An 18,352-nucleotide genomic window follows, 5' to 3' on the forward strand; every position below is an offset into this window, starting at 1 on the left:
CGGAGGCCAAGTGCCCATGTCATCCCCGTAGTAATATTTTCAAACAAATATTTAGAAATTTGCTAGTCATTATGTTACATTAACTATCGATTACATCGTATATCATTTACATTATTTACCGGAAAGCCCTACCAGATTGTGCTGTTAAAGTTTCTGTAAGTTTCTCATTGCCAAATTGATAATATATACACATGTTATACTATGTTCAGACCGACACCTAATCACACGATTTGATTATCCCACTAATTTTAAAAATTTATCAAGATTTCGCCATACAAAAATGACAGTTCCAAATCACTTCATTGAAATGATTTGAAACTGATCCACGCTAAATCTGTCCGTGCGACTCTGATTTTGCTCAATCTATTTGTCAGCACTGGAAAAATCTAGTCAGCACTGGAAAACTGTTACATTATCACAGCTGATTTAGACACTACAAAGGGTAAAAAATGTAAACAAACAATTTTTTTTTAAAGCAATGAATATATTTTCACCTGAAAATCGACCAAGCAAATGAAAAAATTCATAAATATTAAAAAAAGACGGCTTTTATTTCAAAATACTATATGACAATCTTTTCTTTTGATAAATATTAAGCGATGTGAATTCTTGAATGACAATAACAGCTGTTTTTTGATCTTTCTAACCGCAGTGAGAACACTGTTGGGTTATTAAATGCTTAAATGTAATCTAATCTTTGAAATTTTCGGTCTGAACATAGTATTATATATAAATATACATATGTTGCTGATTATCAGAAAACTGAAACAAATTTTTGTGTATGATCATATCACATATCAATTACAAATGGCAACAACTTTACAGCAGAACTGTTTTGCTTTTACAGTGCTGCCCTAAATTTGTCTTTTGTGGAATCTAAAAAAAGTGTCATACAAACTCAAAGAGTTTAGTTCTCGGCGCTGCTTCCGCTTCCTCACATATTTGTTAAGTTTTATTTAATCGTTTCGAATTCAAATCATTAAAATATAATTTTATAGCATAAATCGATTTCGTTAACTTTTTTAAAAGTTAAATAGTTATTTCTTATATGTAAAATATTTGCTACTTTTGTTGGTGACAAGCAAACTGTAATCGTTGGAAAGCTAAGGCTTGTAAGCACATCACCTCACATGTCCACCATTTTGAAATCAATAGTTTGCTCTTCTTTTGCTGTTGCGCACTTGATTCGCTAAGCAGCAGGCGAAAATAAATGCCACTAACTGAAAACAGAGAATGTAAAATTACGGTTTGAGTAATGTAAATAAATTAATAGTGCAAAGTGTCTTTAAACTACTCACTTCAATAGCTGCTACACCGAGGCCAGCATAACGTACAATATTTATGCTTTTATCCCAAAATGAATGGAAAGCTTCTTCGCAACCAGGTTTCTTTATAGCATCTAACACACTACAAGATACGGCGTTTGTGCCACAACAGGAATTTGGGATTGACTCGAGATTCATGGTGTAATCAGTTGCACCATCTACTCCACAACAATTAAACTAAGTGAAATAAATATTAATTTACATTGCTAATGTAGTTGTGGTTAAGCGCTAACCGATTAGTGAGAAACTTACCGTCAATTGTAAAGCGTCCATTACTTTCTGATCTGTTTTGTGCTGCTCCCAAATTGTTTCCACAATTTGATCTACATATTTGAGGAACTTGGCACGTTGTGTCCAAACAAGTATCACCAGAGCAATCTGAACCAGCAAGAGCACGAGCATAATGACGGAGTACTGTAAGATGAAGATGTTCGAATTTATGTAAGTAATAATATTATTTTATACAAATATTTGCACATATGTATACATATGTATGTACATATGTGCATAATTACTATGTGACCTACCGTCATTGTGCAACATGTGTCCTCTCGTATTGCGCCACAGCAACCCAAAAACGAAATAATGAATATTACACATCCCAGTATAAGAATTGCTATGGGAACGCTGTTAGCTTCAAACGTTTGCGCAAAGCTACCCACTTGCTGTATGTGTGACACTAATATGGAGCCAAAGACAATTAGCAATATACCGCATACCTGTAGAGATGTACATATATTATTAACTATTATAAATACAAAATCATGTTGTTTGAGTAAAGGAGTAAAAATATTATCCAAAAGTCATTCCAGCGATCATTACGCGAAAAGTATATCTAAGAAGGTCGTATGTGAAGTCGTACGATCCAACCGACTAGAAAGAAATTTCCCAGACTTTTCGGAAAATATTATCCAATATTTTTACATTCGAAATAAACAAAAACAAAATAAAGGAGCTTGCACATCATAAGTGGGTATAACCTCGTAATGTATAAATAACCTTTCAAAACTTGAGATTTATTTTATTCACAAAAATTTACGCAATTTCTTTGAATGAGAGGAACAGTAACAATATCTACCAAATCATGACGTCATAAGTATTATTTCTCAATTATTTTATGATGAAAGCGTAGACGCTGTCGTTATTTGCTAAAAGTCGAAGAAAAATTGCAGCAATACAGGGTGGTCAAAGCAAAATTTTTAACTTCTGTTGTGAGTTTATTGATAACGCTATCACGAAGAAGTGCAAATGTGTTTATATGTCACTTCTATACAAGAATATTATTTATATTAGCAACAACAAGTAAAAAGTAAACGTATTTACTTATACTCAACACATGAGTAGCCAATTTTTATATCATAACTTTGGTTCAATTAACGTTTTTTCGTTTTATACCTGTATAAACAAAACAAAATAAAAAAATCCAAAAAGCCTCAACTCCGAAAAAAATAGTTTCAATTAATTTTTGTGTAAATTTGTCGGCATTTGTGATAAGATAGAAGTGTTTTACTATCGATAAAGCGAATCAGCTTTATTTCATATAGATAAAAGGCTTCTGCTTTGTGATATTGTTTGCCAAAGACACATGTTTAAAGGTTGTACTTAAGTGTAGAACTTAAATATTAATTATTTTCTTCCTTTTATCTTGTTTTCGTGTAATCACTTAATACAAAAAATAAATTAACTTACAAAATGGGCTGCAACTAATTTGCAAGTTGAGTTCGCGCACCGTGACTCAATATTTGAGAACTGCAAATTAAATTTCTATGACTAACCCGTTGTCTAGCTATCTAAACCGTTATTGAGTGCTCGTCTGTTGCAAAAAAAAATGCTATTATCAGTACCTTGTGGTATCAATTCTCACAACTTGGCTTTTTTCAATTAAAATTCCGTCTAAAATTAGCCGAAGAAATTCCGTTCATATTTCACTTGTTTATATTACTCATTTTGAGGTTATATTTTCTTGTCTTTACTTACTACGAAGAGTATGTTGAATATGAAAAGTATATATTTCACTAGAACACCACCGCAATCCATATTTTCGTGTAGTTAATTTTTTCCCCCTCCGCTTTATCTTCTTTATTTGTTTTTAACGGTAATGCGTTATAGCTATGCACGTTTTCCAGCAGACCTCACCCGTATTACTGCCATTCGCTATCTAATAGTATATTTTATATAGTGCACAATTTTTCCAGGCCACAAGGCCTTATCGCTATAAGCCAATTAAGTCTTCTTCCAGTGGAACGGTTGTGGTATAAATATGTGTAGTATATTTTTGGGAGATAAAAACAGTTGAAAATGAAGTGTGCAATGATAGGAGGAAATTCGTTACTTTTCATTGGGTTTTAAGCTTCGTAGTAGTCGATAATTTTGAGCTTAAGAGCTCTATAAGTCGTACGGTGACACGAATCATCCGTGCTTCTCGGACATGTTTTCGCAACTCTTGTAACTTATTACTTTATTTTCTCTATGAAAAGTTGCATCCCAAATTTAATATCTAAATTATAAGTGGGGGAAAAAATATTCGATATAGTGAAGAGGTCGCTCTCGATAAATCTTACTGCGACGGATATTGTTACGAATCAGTTGTATTTACATGATTGTGATTCAAGGTCGCAAACCTCAAAGACACTATTCGTGTAAAGTTTTATCTGGATTACAGGATAATATTACGTACCGAATTTGGTTGAAAATGGTCGAAAAGGTCCCTAGACCCATTATGGCGTATTTATTGGTAGATTAATCGCACTCTTACTTTTTTATTATTGTTGTTTAGGATCCAAATTAATGGTGTTTACTGAAAAAGACGCACCAGGATAGTGGATTTCCATTAAATGTTCGAAATTTTAGAACTATATAGTAATAATCAAGCTACGCCATCTCTTGGCGAAAATAGTTGTAGACCCAATATTCCGTGATTTATTCAGATTTTTATTACATTCTGGTTTTTTTATATAGATTAGGTTAGGTTATACTGCCTGGCTGTCAGAACATACATGGACCTGCTGGTCCTTAGTAATGCCAGATGGAGGTACAGTTTAATTTCAGCTGAGGTATTCGTCATACAGGGCATTTTCCAAACCTTGAGAGGAACGTGATGTCTAGTTATGATACTTCATCTAGTCCCTTGAACAACGAAGCTCCTAGTTATTAAAGCCGAGTTCTAGATAATGCTCGACGGAAGCATACGAAGTGGTCTAGCGTGTCTCTCATGCCTACTTACCAGCACTTTCCGCATGTTACTAATGGCCATCCGACTCGTATATAATGCTAGTTTGTTAAGACTTGTTATTAGACTAGTCGTCATGCAGTTCTTTCGAGACCGTGTGAGTAAAAAGCTGTTTTCCTTCGGGGTTCCTGCACATGCAACAATGCCAGAATAATTCTTGCCAACAGGTGCTACTATGGACTGAGAAGGCAATTGAGAAGTAAAGTCCTCTCTGGACGAACAAAAACTCTATAAGTATATTCCTGTCCTGCTTTATGGTGCAAGGGTATGGACGATGACAACATCTGATGAGTCGATGTCACGAGTTTTCGAAATAAAGGTATTGCGAAAGATTTAATGTCCTTTGCGCGTTGGCCACATCGAATATCGCATTCGGTGAAACGATGAGCTGTAGGAGATATACAACGACATTGACATAGTTCAGCGAATTAAGAGACAGCGGCTGCGCTGGCTAGGCCACGACGTACTTATGGACGAAAGCACTCCAGCTCTGAAAGTTTTCGACGCAATACCTGTCGGGGGAACCAGAGAAAGAGGAAGATCTCAACTCCATTAGAAAGACCAGGCAGAGAAGGACTTGGTTTCGATTGGAATTTTCAATTGGCGCCAAGTTGCGAAATGAAGATTTTTAGCAACCTCATTAGGTACATATTTCTTGTCTTCGAATTCTTTGGTGACTTGGAAACCTGTTTACTGCCTCCCTGCTTCTAAGAACATTCTCTGACGTAATGCGATATGAGATTACTGTCTTACAGCCCTATTCTGAAAAAAGCCTCACAACTGTGAGCAAAAATTTGGTAGGTTATTCTTGCTCAAACCTTACAAGAAAAATATAATTTATTTATTTAAAATATAATAAATCTATTACTAAATGTATTATAAATAAAACTTTATTTCCAAAAAAACTAAAATATACTTAAATTAAAATAAACTTCCTTTTTTAAACAACAAAATAAATAATTAACTATTGATGTAGAGCCAATACTCTAAGCCATATTTCTTCGTTCCGCCTTTCGTACGCATCCCGCCAAACCGCAACCAGATATCAAAGCCAAGAATTCTATAACAACCACCACAATGCCACCAATTCGCACATAACCTAAATTATCGTCCCAGAAGTTATAAAACACCGATTGGCAACCCGGTTTAGTATCATAAATGACCGCTGGACACGGAGCATCCGTTTCCACAAAACCACAGCAAGACGGTGGCACGGTGCTGGTATAATCGGTGTAATTATTGTAGCCACAGCAGCTGAACTACATTTCAAAAGGAGAAAGCATAAAAAGATTATTAAAAGAAATATACATTTTTCGCGAACATAGTTGCGACTTACTGTAATCTGTAGTATATTCATAGGGTTGTCAGCATCGTCATTTCTATTCTCAAACGCATTATGAACAATGTTATTCATAGAGTTGAGGAAATCTGTCTTCTCCACAAAAGACCAAACGACAAGTGCAATCTGCAGACACATCAGTATGAACATGAAAAGCGAGTACTGCGAAAGTTTGAAGAAAAAAGTTTGTTTCATTATCGGAGTATATATACATATATATAAATATATTTTTTCAAACTTACTAATAGGATACACCAATTGATCTCTCTAAGTGCGCCGCAGCAGCCAAAGAAGGACACAACAAATATGACAGCACCCAGTACTATGACAATAATGGGTACGACATTGGTATAATCGATATTACTGTCCGATTTTAGATCACCCATGCCATCGAGAACAAGACTGCCGAGTATGATGAGTAGGATGCCAACTATCTGAAAATTAATTAAAAATAGGTATACATATTTGACAGTTCAAAAAAGAGTGTCTCTAATGTTTTAGAAATCGAAATCTGATAGATATATTGAATATAAGAAGAGACAGAAAAATCCAGTAAAATATAAAAAAAACTTTAGCTGTCTGACATAATATCGGGATTTATCAAAACCCTGCACTAGGATAATGTAGTAATTCCTTTGTCTAAGGACTAAAATTGCAGGACCAGAAGGCAAGCTCCACCTAGACTTCATCTGGGTTCCCGGCCAAAGGAACATTTTCGGAAACGAAAAACAGACGAGTTGGCAAAGGCAGCAGCTTTCCTAATAGAGGCAGAGTTAATACCAAGCCCGGTAGGATCGATCAGGAGATATCTCAATATACAATTTCAACATTTAGCAAACAACAGATGGAAAAATATAACAAAATGCTGTATAACTAAACAGATATGGCCAATATATTACAAGAAAATGGCTTATTAAATAGGTCCAGGATACTTGACTAACTGCTATTATAACAGGACATTGGCCATTTGGAGAACCTGCGTCTAAAATGGGTATGCCCTATAACAACATCTGCCGAGGCTGCGAACTAGTAGGCCCTAAGGAAACAATTTTACACTTTCTCTGTGAATGTCCAGCCCTTTCCCAGACCCGCCACCGAACACTTGGAATCCATCAAGCACCAAACCTTGAATAAATGTCAACAAAAAGCATATGGGACATGAGTAGCTTCGTCGAAACCACAAATTGATTTGAAAGAGAAATTGAAACGTGATAGCAATAACAAATAGGTCTACGTGCCTTTCAGGATGAGATGAAATGGCTTAAGCAAATATAGGATCGCCAAGATCATGAAAAAGTACGCAAGGAAAACGGGCATGCTTTATACGCACACGATCTCGAAAAGACTGCGGGACGACTATTGGTCCCGTGATAGATCACAACTTACTGGCATCACAAGCGAGTCGGATGGATATTAGTAACGATTACACATGCTGGAAGTGCAGAGAAGTAGACACGAGCGAGACGTTAAAACACCATATTTGCTACTCTCCGGTCTTATCTAGAACTCGTCTTAGAAATATAGGAGTTTCGCAGATCAAGGAACTAGGTGAGGTATCAATATTAGATATCAAGTCGCTTTCAAGGTTCGCAAAAAGCGTTGGCGTTCTGAATTAAACTGAACTCCGTTTCTGGTATAACAAAGAACCAGTAGGCGTAACAGCCAGCCAGTTTAACCTAACCTAACCTAGATTTAACTTGTGATTTATCATGAAGCGGTAATCTTTTGCTATTATTAATAGATGTATAGTGCTAAAACCGCATTTTAGATGCTTATGACTGTTAGTTCGTAAATTAGTTCAAGTGAATTCCTTGATTATCGGAAATTGATATTCATTTAAATAAATGAATGTACTTAAAATGGAATGAATCATTTCGTTCCGAAGTCGTACCCAATGCATACATATGTACATACATGCATAGGATATGTATGTACATACATACAAGGTATTTATGGCGAATATCTATTTCAATCAGGAAAAGTGTAAATGATGTGTCAAAAGTAATTACAGTCATCCATATTGTTATCGCAACTCCGGACAGAACTGATAACTGAAGGCGTCTATTTCAACGCAAACAGAATTGGCTAATATACAAAGGAACGTACATTCATATAGCAAATATAAGCTATGTATATACATATGTACATAATTTTGCAAGGCAAGGTATAGTGAAATTTGTAGACTGAGATTTCTAACTAGAATTTTTTTTATATTTAGGCGTGAACTCGAAAGTTTTCAACATTGATTGGAATTTTTTCGATAGACATGTGTTGTGCACAAAGTATTATATAAGAAAAGACGTAGGTGTAAAGTAAAAAAAATAGTTTATGTACTAATGACTCTATGTTGACGCTTTTAAAGAGCACACCTACGGTAACCGCCTAAAAAAAAGTGACTTTTGACTTTGATTATTGTGTTGTTTTTAAAAGTATAGAGCAGTGGTGCTAACGCCACATCGCACTTGGCTGCCAACAACATCAAGCGGCTATAAGTGGATTGGCGCTGGCGGCTTCTAGTTCACGTAGGTTCACCCTAACCGAAAATGATAATCGTTTGCATTGCCTCTTAGCTGACATTAGGTCGCATACACTTAGCTATACCAAACATGACGTTGATATTAGTTAAGAAATAGAATATAGAAATTTAGGTATATTAGTAACGGGTTTTTCAATACGGACGCTACAAAAGTAGGCCAATAGAGACAGCAAGCGACGCCATAATTTTTCCCCTCTTTTGACATTTCTCTTCAGTAAGGTTTGCCATTTCACTATGAAAAAATACAAGATCCAACAACAAATCGAAATTATTAACATTTGCTACCGAAATTCGGAGTCAGTGGCCTCAACTTTAAGAGCGCTACGTCCAATTTATGGTCGTCATAATCGTCCTGTCAGATCAACAATTGAGCGTCTAGTGGAAAAATTTGAATCCACAAACACAGACCCCCGTTCCCGTGCCAGTGAGACAAAGAAGTGCCCGTAGTGTCGAGAATATTGCTAGCGCATCATTTGAGAAAGAGTCGAATCAGTCTCTCACACGTCATTCTCAAGTCTTGGGCATCTCTGTGACGTTGTTTGGACGAATTTTGCGAAAAGATCTTGGTCTGCATCCTTACAAGATGAAATTGACGCAAGAACTGACACCACAATGGTCGTATGTTCGTGAATTGGGCTGAGCAACAACTTGGAAATGATCCGGATTTTCATCGAAAAATCATCTTCAGCGATGAGGCTCATTTCTGGCTGAATGGCTTCGTTAATAAGCAAAATATGCGTTATTGGTCAGGCAGCAATCCACACGTACTCCATGAGTCACCATTGCATCCCGTTTTTAGTCGAATTTTTGCTTTCGAAATTTTACACTGTGGCTCTTAATTTTCCTTTCCTACAAACATCTGTTTCAAGAAATTATGTTTCTTGCTTGTTGCTTTAATAAACTGGTTATATACCAGTTATGGCCGTGGATAAAATTTAATGAAAAATAATGAATATGAATCCGTGTTGATAAACCTGAATCTAAAGTTCTATAAGCCTCAATAAATGTTAATAGTAAATCAGATTATAATTAATACCAAGGTCTTAAGATCTGATTGCTCTAATTTCACTTTATTAGCGGAAGACCCCCGCTCCATCTATCGCTTCAATGTCAATAATTCACAATGGACTAATTTGATAGTTATTTGTTAACGACAGTGAATCCTAAGTGTCCTGAGAGAAAAATAAAATGTCCAAGCTTCACTGTATAAACTCAAAATGTATTTTTGAACTTCAAAACACGATTTCTTGGAAATTTTGAAAATTTAACTGTCTTCAGCACTATGAGAGCTTTTTTTTAACTTTCAACTGGCACAGATACCTCTTCACAACAATTTTAGCACCATTCTTAAAAAAAAAAAAAGTAAGCACATGCAAGTAAAAGGCAATCTATACTAGTCCTTATTAAAAACCTCTAACGATCAACACGAAGCACAGTAATCTAATAATCAGTCCGTAAATTCAAAGCAGGACTTTTTTTTAATGATTTCCAAATATTTTCACATCACATCACATATAACCAAGGATATGATCAGCTTACCACTGCGAGCAGGTTAAAAAAATATAGTAGCCATTTTACAAGAAACTCGCACCAGCCCATTTTTCAATGTTTTTTTGTTTTTAACCGATTAATTTATATTGTATCTTTATATATGTAAATTAGTATTAATTAATTTATTATTATTAAATTTATTATTATTTAATTTATTACTATTATAAATTTTTATTGTACAACTTTTTGCAATTTAAAGAAATATTTAATTGGTTTGCTTTCCAAAACCAATTTCGTTTGATCGCGTAACTTTCGTTCGAATGACTGAACTCTAGGCCGAATATTTGCTTTTTAACAAAACTAATTATAATAATTTTTTTTTCGTGGCTCCAAACATACATATGTATATAAAATATCAAAAAATCACTACGTACTTATCTTTGATTATTTTTCCATGCATTAATCGACTAGATAAATATGACACAGGGGTATCTATTGTGCCACGTAACCATGTAAAAGTATGTATACATACATATATACAATTGATACAATTCAAATATTATGCAGGGCTCAAAGTATTTTCGCCCATCGATAATAAATGAGGGACACAGTTCAACCTTGACTATTAGAACTAATGGGTGATGGAAGTATGTGTAGGTAGTTTTTCAAGAGCCTTTTTTTTTGAAATATAGCAGCCGTAGGTGAGTACACGAAGACCGTGTAGAGTCGATACGTCGAGATTTTAAATTGAAAGCATACAAAATACAACTTGTGCAAAAATTTAACCCGCTCGAACTGCCCAAGCGACATCGCTTCGCTTTATGGCATCTTGAAAAGTTCCAAAAAGATCCGACATTTCAAATTGCCGCCATTTATGTGGTAAAGTGTTGACAACCCTAAAAAGAAACAAATCGACAGCTGACAGTTTAGGCTTAGTAAAGGGTGTGATTTTTTAAGAGCTTGATAACTTTTTTTAAAAAAAAAAACGCATAAAATTTGCAAAATCTCATCGGTTCTTTATTTGAAACGTTAGATTGGTTCATGACATTTACTTTTTGAAGATAATTTCATTTAAATGTTGACCGCGGCTGCGTCTTAGGTGGCCCATTCGGAAAGTCCAATTTTGGGCAACTTTTTCGAGCATTTCGGCCGGAATAGCCCGAATTTCTTCGGAAATGTTGTCTTCCAAAGCTGGAATAGTTGCTGGCTTATTTCTGTAGACTTTAGACTTGACGTAGCCCCACAAAAAATAGTCTAAAGGCGTTAAATCGCATGATCTTGGTGGCCAACTTACGGGTCCATTTCTTGAGATGAATTGTTGTCCGAAGTTTTCCCTCAAAATGGCCATAGAATCGCGAGCTGTGTGGCATGTAGCGCCATCTTGTTGAAACCACATGTCAACCAAGTTCAGTTCTTCCATTTTTGGCAACAAAAAGTTTGTTAGCATCGAACGATAGCGATCGCCATTCACCGTAACGTTGCGTCCAACAGCATCTTTGAAAAAATACGGTCCAATGATTCCACCAGCGTACAAACCACACCAAACAGTGCATTTTTCGGGATGCATGGGCAGTTCTTGAACGGCTTCTGGTTGCTCTTCACCCCAAATGCGGCAATTTTGCTTATTTACGTAGCCATTCAACCAGAAATGAGAAATGATATGTAGACCATAAATCGGACGTAAAGCGCGAAACACATTTCGAACCGAACACTGTTTTTGGTAATAAAATTCAATGATTTGCAAGCGTTGCTCGTTAGTAAGTCTATTCATGATGAAATGTCAAAGCATACTGAGCATCTTTCTCTTTGACACCATGTCTGAAATCCCACGTGATCTGTCAAATACTAATGCATGAAAATCCTAACCTCAAAAAAATCACCCGTTAAAAATGAAGCGTTACAAGATAGCACAACGTTTCTTAATATTTCGAGAATTAGGAAACTTGATGGCTCTCATACAAAATATGCTTGGAATAGTCTTTCAACTTCGTCAACTGTGAAGAGATTTGGAAATTGCGACTAATTTAAATATTGCGCTAATTTTGGGACACCCATTACTTGCCATGTATACCATTGACATAAAACAATAATGTTCGGCACATGTTAGATTTCAAATTAAAGGATTTATGTGTTAACCTACATATGTAAACTCCTACAAACACAAAACACACGCAATATCATGTTGGTTGGCAAAAATTCTACATATTGTTTTAACACCTGCATACTTATAAATAAGATCGAAAAATTAACAAAATCGAGCAAAAACAGCGTGCACCTTTGAATAAAAAATGATTTTTTCATAAGATAAATTAGATATTCAAATGTTTTCCTCTAAACGTATTTTCCAAAAAGCAAATTATTTTTCATTAAATGCCGTGGCAACTCGACTCCTTGATTTTCTTCTACATACAAGTAGTTCATTCTACAATTATTGTAATTTCTTTTATGACGACAAATAAAAAGGCGTATCTCTCAGTTGGAAAAATAATCTACCTGTACCATCTGACCAAACTTGTATCGTAATGGTCCATGCTTGCGTAAACCGAAACGATAAATACATGTGAATTTTGATCTGCATATGTCAATTAGTAATAATTAAGTGTGACAGAAAGATATTCAGATTCATCCACCTCTGTGAATGACGTTAACATTGGCAAAGTTTAAGAAGCAGTGCTTGAAAATCGTCGTCTCGATTTCAGATAGGACCAACTAGACATCTCAATGAAACGTGTTGCACGTGTTCCTTGGCATCATAGGAAAGTCAGTATGAGACTGAGATGAGTGAAATGAGACTTCTGCCTCCAAATTTGCTAAATGGCCGTAGTTTGAGACCCTTCCTTATGGATATGTATAAAATTGGAAATCGGGTTACCATCACGCCTACTTCTTTTATGTAAAATACTCCTACTACGGATCGATTGTTTAATGTATGAATGGTGTCAAATTTAGACTTGTATCCAAATATCTGAAACTTTTGCAAAAACGACGTCGACTAGAGGTCACAAAAAAGAGGTAGCTGATAACCCTACATTCATCGAACATATTATTACTGGCATCGTGCGTTTTTAAATTTAGCTTTGGTAAGCTTCCATTGGCTCAGGAGCCCACGTTGAAGGTGATAACAGAGATTCTTTTTAAAATATGTGAAAACACAGTTTTTTTTATCAGTACGGGTCATATTTGATTAGACTAAACGTCAACGTTTCATGACAGCACAGCCCAAACGGCTGTCCGTTGAATGGTTTTTACCAGACGAAATTCGGACAGCTTTTGTAAATCGCCCAAAAATATAACAATCGATTGGATTAAACATTATTTATTGGTCCTACTTGTAATTTGCGACTAAAGCTCCCTCAACCATCCCATACAATTTCAATAGTCGAGCTCAGCGAGGAGTACATGGTTCAAGTCGGTATGAGCCTGCATCATTTCCAGCGATTTACTCGTAGTATCATTACCAATAAGTAAAGAGGTGAAGAACACAATTCCAACTTTAATTTTTTTGCATTTTATGTATTCATAATAAATAAAATGAATCAACAAATATTAAAAAATATTTATAATAATTGATTAACAATATAAAATACCTAACTAAGTTTACTTAACTTATGCAATGCCTTCTACATTCTTTAATACATATAATACATGATTCACAATCATTATTTGTACTTCAAATAAAATGAATTCAATGTATATTTCTGTACTTTATTTACAAAACCGCATGCTCTACACACACACTCATTCTACTCGGTGCATTTAAGGTCTTCGCGACCTGCGCATGCTACTCGCCAGGCAACAGGCTATTGTGAATACCGCCAATTCAATGGCGGCAACTGCAATGCCCGCGAAACGGATAATATTCGTATTTGTCTGCCAGAATCCAACGAATTCAGCAGTACAGCCTGGCTTAGTCTGGTACACATCTGCGGTGCACACCTTAGCGTCGAGAGAGCCACAGCATGAAACCGGCACATCCTTGCCCGCAGCTATATAATCGTTATAACTGGTTTTGCCGCAGCACTTGAACTATTTTTGAAGAGAAACATTAAATTATTAGCAACTTCTTTTGGTAAAAAAGTAAAAATTATAGCATGCTTACGCTAAGCTGTAACGCGTCCATTGGGAAACCTTTAGCTGAATCATTCTCATCCCATGCTGTGCTAACCAGATCTGTCATCGTTTTCAAGAACTCATCACGCTTTATAAATACCCAGACCACTAAAACCACTTGCAGAACGGTCAGAATGAACATGAAGACGGCATACTGTGGGAGTGAGATAAGGGTTTATAATTTTTAATAAAAAAATAATAAATGTTTAATATGTAGAAATCAGGGCATACCGTACAAAACCAAAATTTTGTATTTTATCATGAGAACTACATATATAAATAGATCTAAGATTATTTGTCTATATAATATTATAACCTACCGTAGTCATTAAACAAGAATTCTCGCGTATCGCTCCGCAGCAGCCAACAAATGATATCACAAATATTATACAACCCAATATAATTATTAGGATAGGCAGCGTCTCAACGTTAATAGCCTCATCGAATGACGAGATATCGCCAAGATTGCCCACCATAAATGAGCCGAGGACGATGATGAGTACGCCACATACCTAGGAATAAAAAATAAAGAGACAAATAAAAATATAGTATAAACATGTATGTATATGATATCCAGTAGTTTGCAGGTGAGATGTATACGTGACTAAAGACTTTTAAGCTTCCTATTGCATTCAGAAGCTGTTATCAGTTAACAAATATACAAACGTATGTATGTTGGTATGCAAAAAAAACTCTGATAATAGCAATTAAATCTTCCTAATCTTTATTATTGCAGCATTAACACACTATTAGGTTGGGACTGCACTCATATTTATAGGTTATGTTTATCAAAGTGTCACGTAGATTGCCTTTCATATTTTGGTAACCCTAGTGTTGCAATCTGTTAACAGTTAACTGAAAACTTTATCGTAAAGTTTGACATTTTTGATGTTATACGTATTCAAAACGTTTTGTCTTATGAACGCTATTTGTGTTGTTTAAAATAACTTTAAATTTTCTTCTTGGCGAAAAATGTAATTAAATGCCGAACCCTTTCGAGCGGTTATTTTTCACAACTTTTTAAGTGGATTATCTTGGTAACAGTGTATCGATGAACTAAATTCAATTCATGGCGATGATGCTTCATCAAATACCAGTTTTTATCCAACAACTACAGGCATTAGTGGGATCAGCATAGATTCAGTATCGTATGGACAATATTGTATGGACATTTGAGTGTAAAAAAAAATTTTTCACGGCTCAAAATTGATGAGTTATCCACCGTATAGTCCGAACGTTGGACCGATTGACCGCTTTTTACTCCCGTACGAAAAAGATGAATTAAAAGGCCAACAATTTTCGACATCTGAAGAGACGATTATTCGTTCAGAGCGCATATTTTGAAGATACCTCAATCGGAGTGGCAAAAGTGCTTCAACAATTGGTCAAAAGCATGCAAAAGTCTATGTACAGGCATATATTTTGGTCAGTCCGCGTCAAATTTGATCAGATTACAAATGCATACATATATGTTTGTTTTTTTGTTCTTTGAAGTTTGTATCATCTAAATCCAAACCCCTGACCGACCGCGGCAAAAGTACTTCCCTGTACAAAAATACCAGTAGATTTAGTCTTGACTTACTCTCGGTCATCAAGGTCATTAAAACTATAAAATTATTACATGTTTGTGCGCACTAGCACGAGAGATGTGTACATACATACATAAAAATTGAATTGCCGCATGTAACTTACATAGTTACCAACGCCATTTTGTACAACTTACATATGTTCATATCTCTATAATACCCTGCATCTACAGATACTTACAAATCAGTTTCCATATCTAATCTCTGCCAACACTATTTATTTCTGTGTACATATGTCAAACATTTCCTGCTCGCAAAAACATTTGAATTTTATCGAATCAACAGTAGAGGTGTTCACGGATATTCTGAGTGGTCTGAGTACTCGGGCAATTATTAACTTCAATCCAATTATAATAGACACTTATATGCCGACAAGTGAATGTAAAAAATATAGGGAAATTCATCAAAAAATGTATGATAATACACATGCTTATATCTTTATATAGTGGCTGACATATGTACATATGTATGTTGCTGGATATTATTGCAGTTAGGTATACATAGTTATACTACTGAGACTATCTGTCTACAAGCAGCTGCCAGATTTTAACGTATGACAAACTTTTTATTCCAGAAATATAGTTGGATGTTTGCAATTAAACCAAATTAGGTTCTTCTTGTAAGGTTGATAGCCTATTTTGGCACACAGTACTGTTGACTACATCTGCTGTATCTCAAGTTTTTCTAACAGTGGAATGTGTAGAAGCTCACGCAATTGAGGAAAGTTCTTTGAGCGCCATGCACTTGTGGCCAGAAACTATTCTTTTACATATGGCTCAAGCAGCTCACGACTTCCGGTATAAGACCAAGTATTCTCTGGGTAGCCGAAAAACAGCCGTTTGAAGGCGAGCTAAAGTGAGAAGGCGAAATATCCTATCTCTCACCAGGGTTGTACGCTGGGCTTGAGACCCGCCACATCCTTAATGAAAAGTACAAAACAACCTCGGATGAGTACTAACGTATAGAGTTTCGTAAATAATTGAATAATGATATAATAGCTATCGTAAACTCATTAAAACTTTGGAAAGTGACAAATCGAACAATCAACTGGTATAATATATTTTTGAAGACTCGCATAATCAAATAAATATAGAAACGGTTATTCCAAGCTTTCAGCTTTGCTTTGCTTTCAGAAGTAATTTTTGAAGGATATATCTCAAATATAGAAAGAAGAGAAAGAAATATTTTACGGGTTTTCTTCCATAAATGCGAAAACTCAAGTCAGTTGGCTGTGGTCCTGATGCTGTAACACTCACTCGCACAAATATCACACTCTAGAAGTCCAATGTCAAAATCTCAAGGACCGAAGTTCTATATGGAAATGACTACTTAAGCAACAAAATCGAGGTATTTTCGAAGCGATTGGAGAAAAGTAGATCACTGACGACAATCTAAACCAAAAACGTTCATAGTCAAATACAGGTGAGCTCAATCAAATGGTGGCCAAACCAGGATTGACGGATAGGAAGGTTTTGCTGTGTATTTCGTTATGTCATTGGTAGGGAATCATCTACTCTGACGGCTCCTCACATACTCTCCTAATTCAGACCTGTGGTGCCAACAATGATGGAAGCAATCGTACAGAAGCGGCTGTCGTGAATAGAAGAGGAATTGTGTTCCATTAGGACATTGACAGGCTAATCTGAGCAAACATTTTTTTTAAGAGTTTCTATCCAAGGATTGAGGAATTAGAGACCATTTTTTATTTTACACTGAGGCCTTTTTAAAATCCTTTTTACTTTGTTCAATGTAATAATAAAGTTCAAGTTCGTAAATGTTACACGGTATGCATATTTTTACTTAAGTTAATTACACTGTAATTATACAGGGGAGCGTAAATATCTCTAAAATCGCACGTATTAAAGTCATTAAGTTAAAAACACTTTCATGTCATGTTTTCCCACCTACAAATACAAAAATACACGGACACTTGTACAAAGCAAAAATGAATGTAAAAAATTAACAAATTCCTAGCGGTACTTGGAAAATTTAAATTTCAGGTAGTAAACTGAACACATTGAAATAATTGCTTTTACATTTTTTTACACTTCTGCAATTTTAAAAAATATATTTTTTTGCTGTTTTTGCTATTACACATTCTCAACTCACCAAAAATACTATATTGGCGATATAGATTAAATATTTAACAATCGATGCAAAGAAATTCATTTTGGAATGCTTCTTTTACTAGTCTGGTTCTTGCACTTAAAATATTAATTTTTTATTTTTTTGTTATTTTTCGTTTAACACTTGTGTATCGCGTTTCTTCCTTGCAGTTTCGCTGCAAAAGTTCTAAACGCGTCGAGTTCTCTTGTCGAATTAATCACACAAGAGCGCTTGTTGTGTTCTTTTAAATGTCACTTGCTCCAGCTCCAGCGCGGGTTCGCTACATTAGGTATGCACAGACTGGTTACATACAGGCCAAAACTGTCAGACGGGCTAACTGCTGATAAGTCTTGTGCGCTCTCACATTGGTAATAAGCGAGAGATATTGTAACTGTTATTATCTTGAAGGTGCCACATAGCTACATACATTGTATGTATATTTTATCAGTAATTTATGGACCAAATACTATGCATGTATCAGTATGATAAATAATTTGTTGCCTTCATTGTAGGTTTTTATTAAGAAAATATATGAAAGAAAAACTAAGATTGCCTACAATGAGATCGAAATTAACCGAAATAGGCTGTACAGAATAAATATGATATTACATCAAGGTACATATTTTCCTA

The 18,352-nt window shown here is 35.3% G+C and overlaps 3 protein-coding genes across 3 annotated transcripts; all 3 read right to left on the reverse strand.

Moving 5' to 3' along the window:
• Positions 1 to 906: 906 nt before the first annotated feature.
• On the reverse strand, positions 907 to 3,471 carry LOC105227769 (23 kDa integral membrane protein). Its single transcript, XM_011207279.4, has 5 exons — positions 3,303 to 3,471; positions 1,853 to 2,044; positions 1,578 to 1,739; positions 1,299 to 1,502; positions 907 to 1,220 (listed from the first exon to the last, which is right to left on the reverse strand). The coding sequence occupies exons 1-5, from the start codon at positions 3,360 to 3,362 to the stop codon at positions 1,149 to 1,151; spliced, it is 690 nt and encodes a 229-aa protein (XP_011205581.2). The 5' UTR covers positions 3,363 to 3,471; the 3' UTR covers positions 907 to 1,148.
• Positions 3,472 to 5,426: 1,955 nt separating this feature from the next.
• On the reverse strand, positions 5,427 to 10,255 carry LOC105227768 (23 kDa integral membrane protein). Its single transcript, XM_011207278.4, has 4 exons — positions 9,969 to 10,255; positions 6,136 to 6,327; positions 5,891 to 6,055; positions 5,427 to 5,813 (listed from the first exon to the last, which is right to left on the reverse strand). Exons 1-4 carry the CDS (start codon positions 10,026 to 10,028, stop codon positions 5,541 to 5,543), a joined length of 690 nt encoding a protein of 229 aa, XP_011205580.2. The 5' UTR covers positions 10,029 to 10,255; the 3' UTR covers positions 5,427 to 5,540.
• Positions 10,256 to 13,412: 3,157 nt separating this feature from the next.
• On the reverse strand, positions 13,413 to 17,946 carry LOC125777678 (CD63 antigen-like). The gene is made up of 4 exons (XM_049452809.1): positions 17,726 to 17,946; positions 14,351 to 14,542; positions 14,020 to 14,184; positions 13,413 to 13,946 (listed from the first exon to the last, which is right to left on the reverse strand). The coding sequence occupies exons 1-4, from the start codon at positions 17,783 to 17,785 to the stop codon at positions 13,677 to 13,679; spliced, it is 687 nt and encodes a 228-aa protein (XP_049308766.1). The 5' UTR covers positions 17,786 to 17,946; the 3' UTR covers positions 13,413 to 13,676.
• Between the last annotated feature and the right edge of the window lie 406 nt (positions 17,947 to 18,352).

Source organism: Bactrocera dorsalis, chromosome 3 (assembly GCF_023373825.1).
Source record: "Bactrocera dorsalis isolate Fly_Bdor chromosome 3, ASM2337382v1, whole genome shotgun sequence".
NCBI classification, from domain to species: domain Eukaryota; kingdom Metazoa; phylum Arthropoda; class Insecta; order Diptera; family Tephritidae; genus Bactrocera; species Bactrocera dorsalis.

Excerpts from the sequence above, each read along its gene's own strand:
- LOC105227769 (XM_011207279.4), bottom strand. The coding sequence starts at position 3,362 with ATGGATTGCGGTGGTGTTCTAGTGAAATATATACTTTTCATATTCAAC. Across the intron at positions 1,503-1,577 it reads TGGACGCTTTACAATTGACG|TTTAATTGTTGTGGAGTAGA; the intron begins GTAAGTTTCTCA and ends TATTTCACTTAG. Across the intron at positions 1,221-1,298 it reads TCGGTGTAGCAGCTATTGAA|TTAGTGGCATTTATTTTCGC; the intron begins GTGAGTAGTTTA and ends CTCTGTTTTCAG.
- LOC125777678 (XM_049452809.1), bottom strand. The coding sequence starts at position 17,785 with ATGAATTTCTTTGCATCGATTGTTAAATATTTAATCTATATCGCCAAT. Across the intron at positions 14,543-17,725 it reads TCGCCAATATAGTATTTTTG|GTATGTGGCGTACTCATCAT; the intron begins GTGAGTTGAGAA and ends TTTTATTCCTAG. Across the intron at positions 14,185-14,350 it reads ATTCTTGTTTAATGACTACG|TATGCCGTCTTCATGTTCAT; the intron begins GTAGGTTATAAT and ends TCACTCCCACAG.
- LOC105227768 (XM_011207278.4), bottom strand. The coding sequence starts at position 10,028 with ATGGGCTGGTGCGAGTTTCTTGTAAAATGGCTACTATATTTTTTTAAC. Across the intron at positions 6,328-9,968 it reads TTTTTAACCTGCTCGCAGTG|ATAGTTGGCATCCTACTCAT; the intron begins GTAAGCTGATCA and ends ATTAATTTTCAG. Across the intron at positions 6,056-6,135 it reads TCAATTGGTGTATCCTATTA|TACTCGCTTTTCATGTTCAT; the intron begins GTAAGTTTGAAA and ends AAACTTTCGCAG.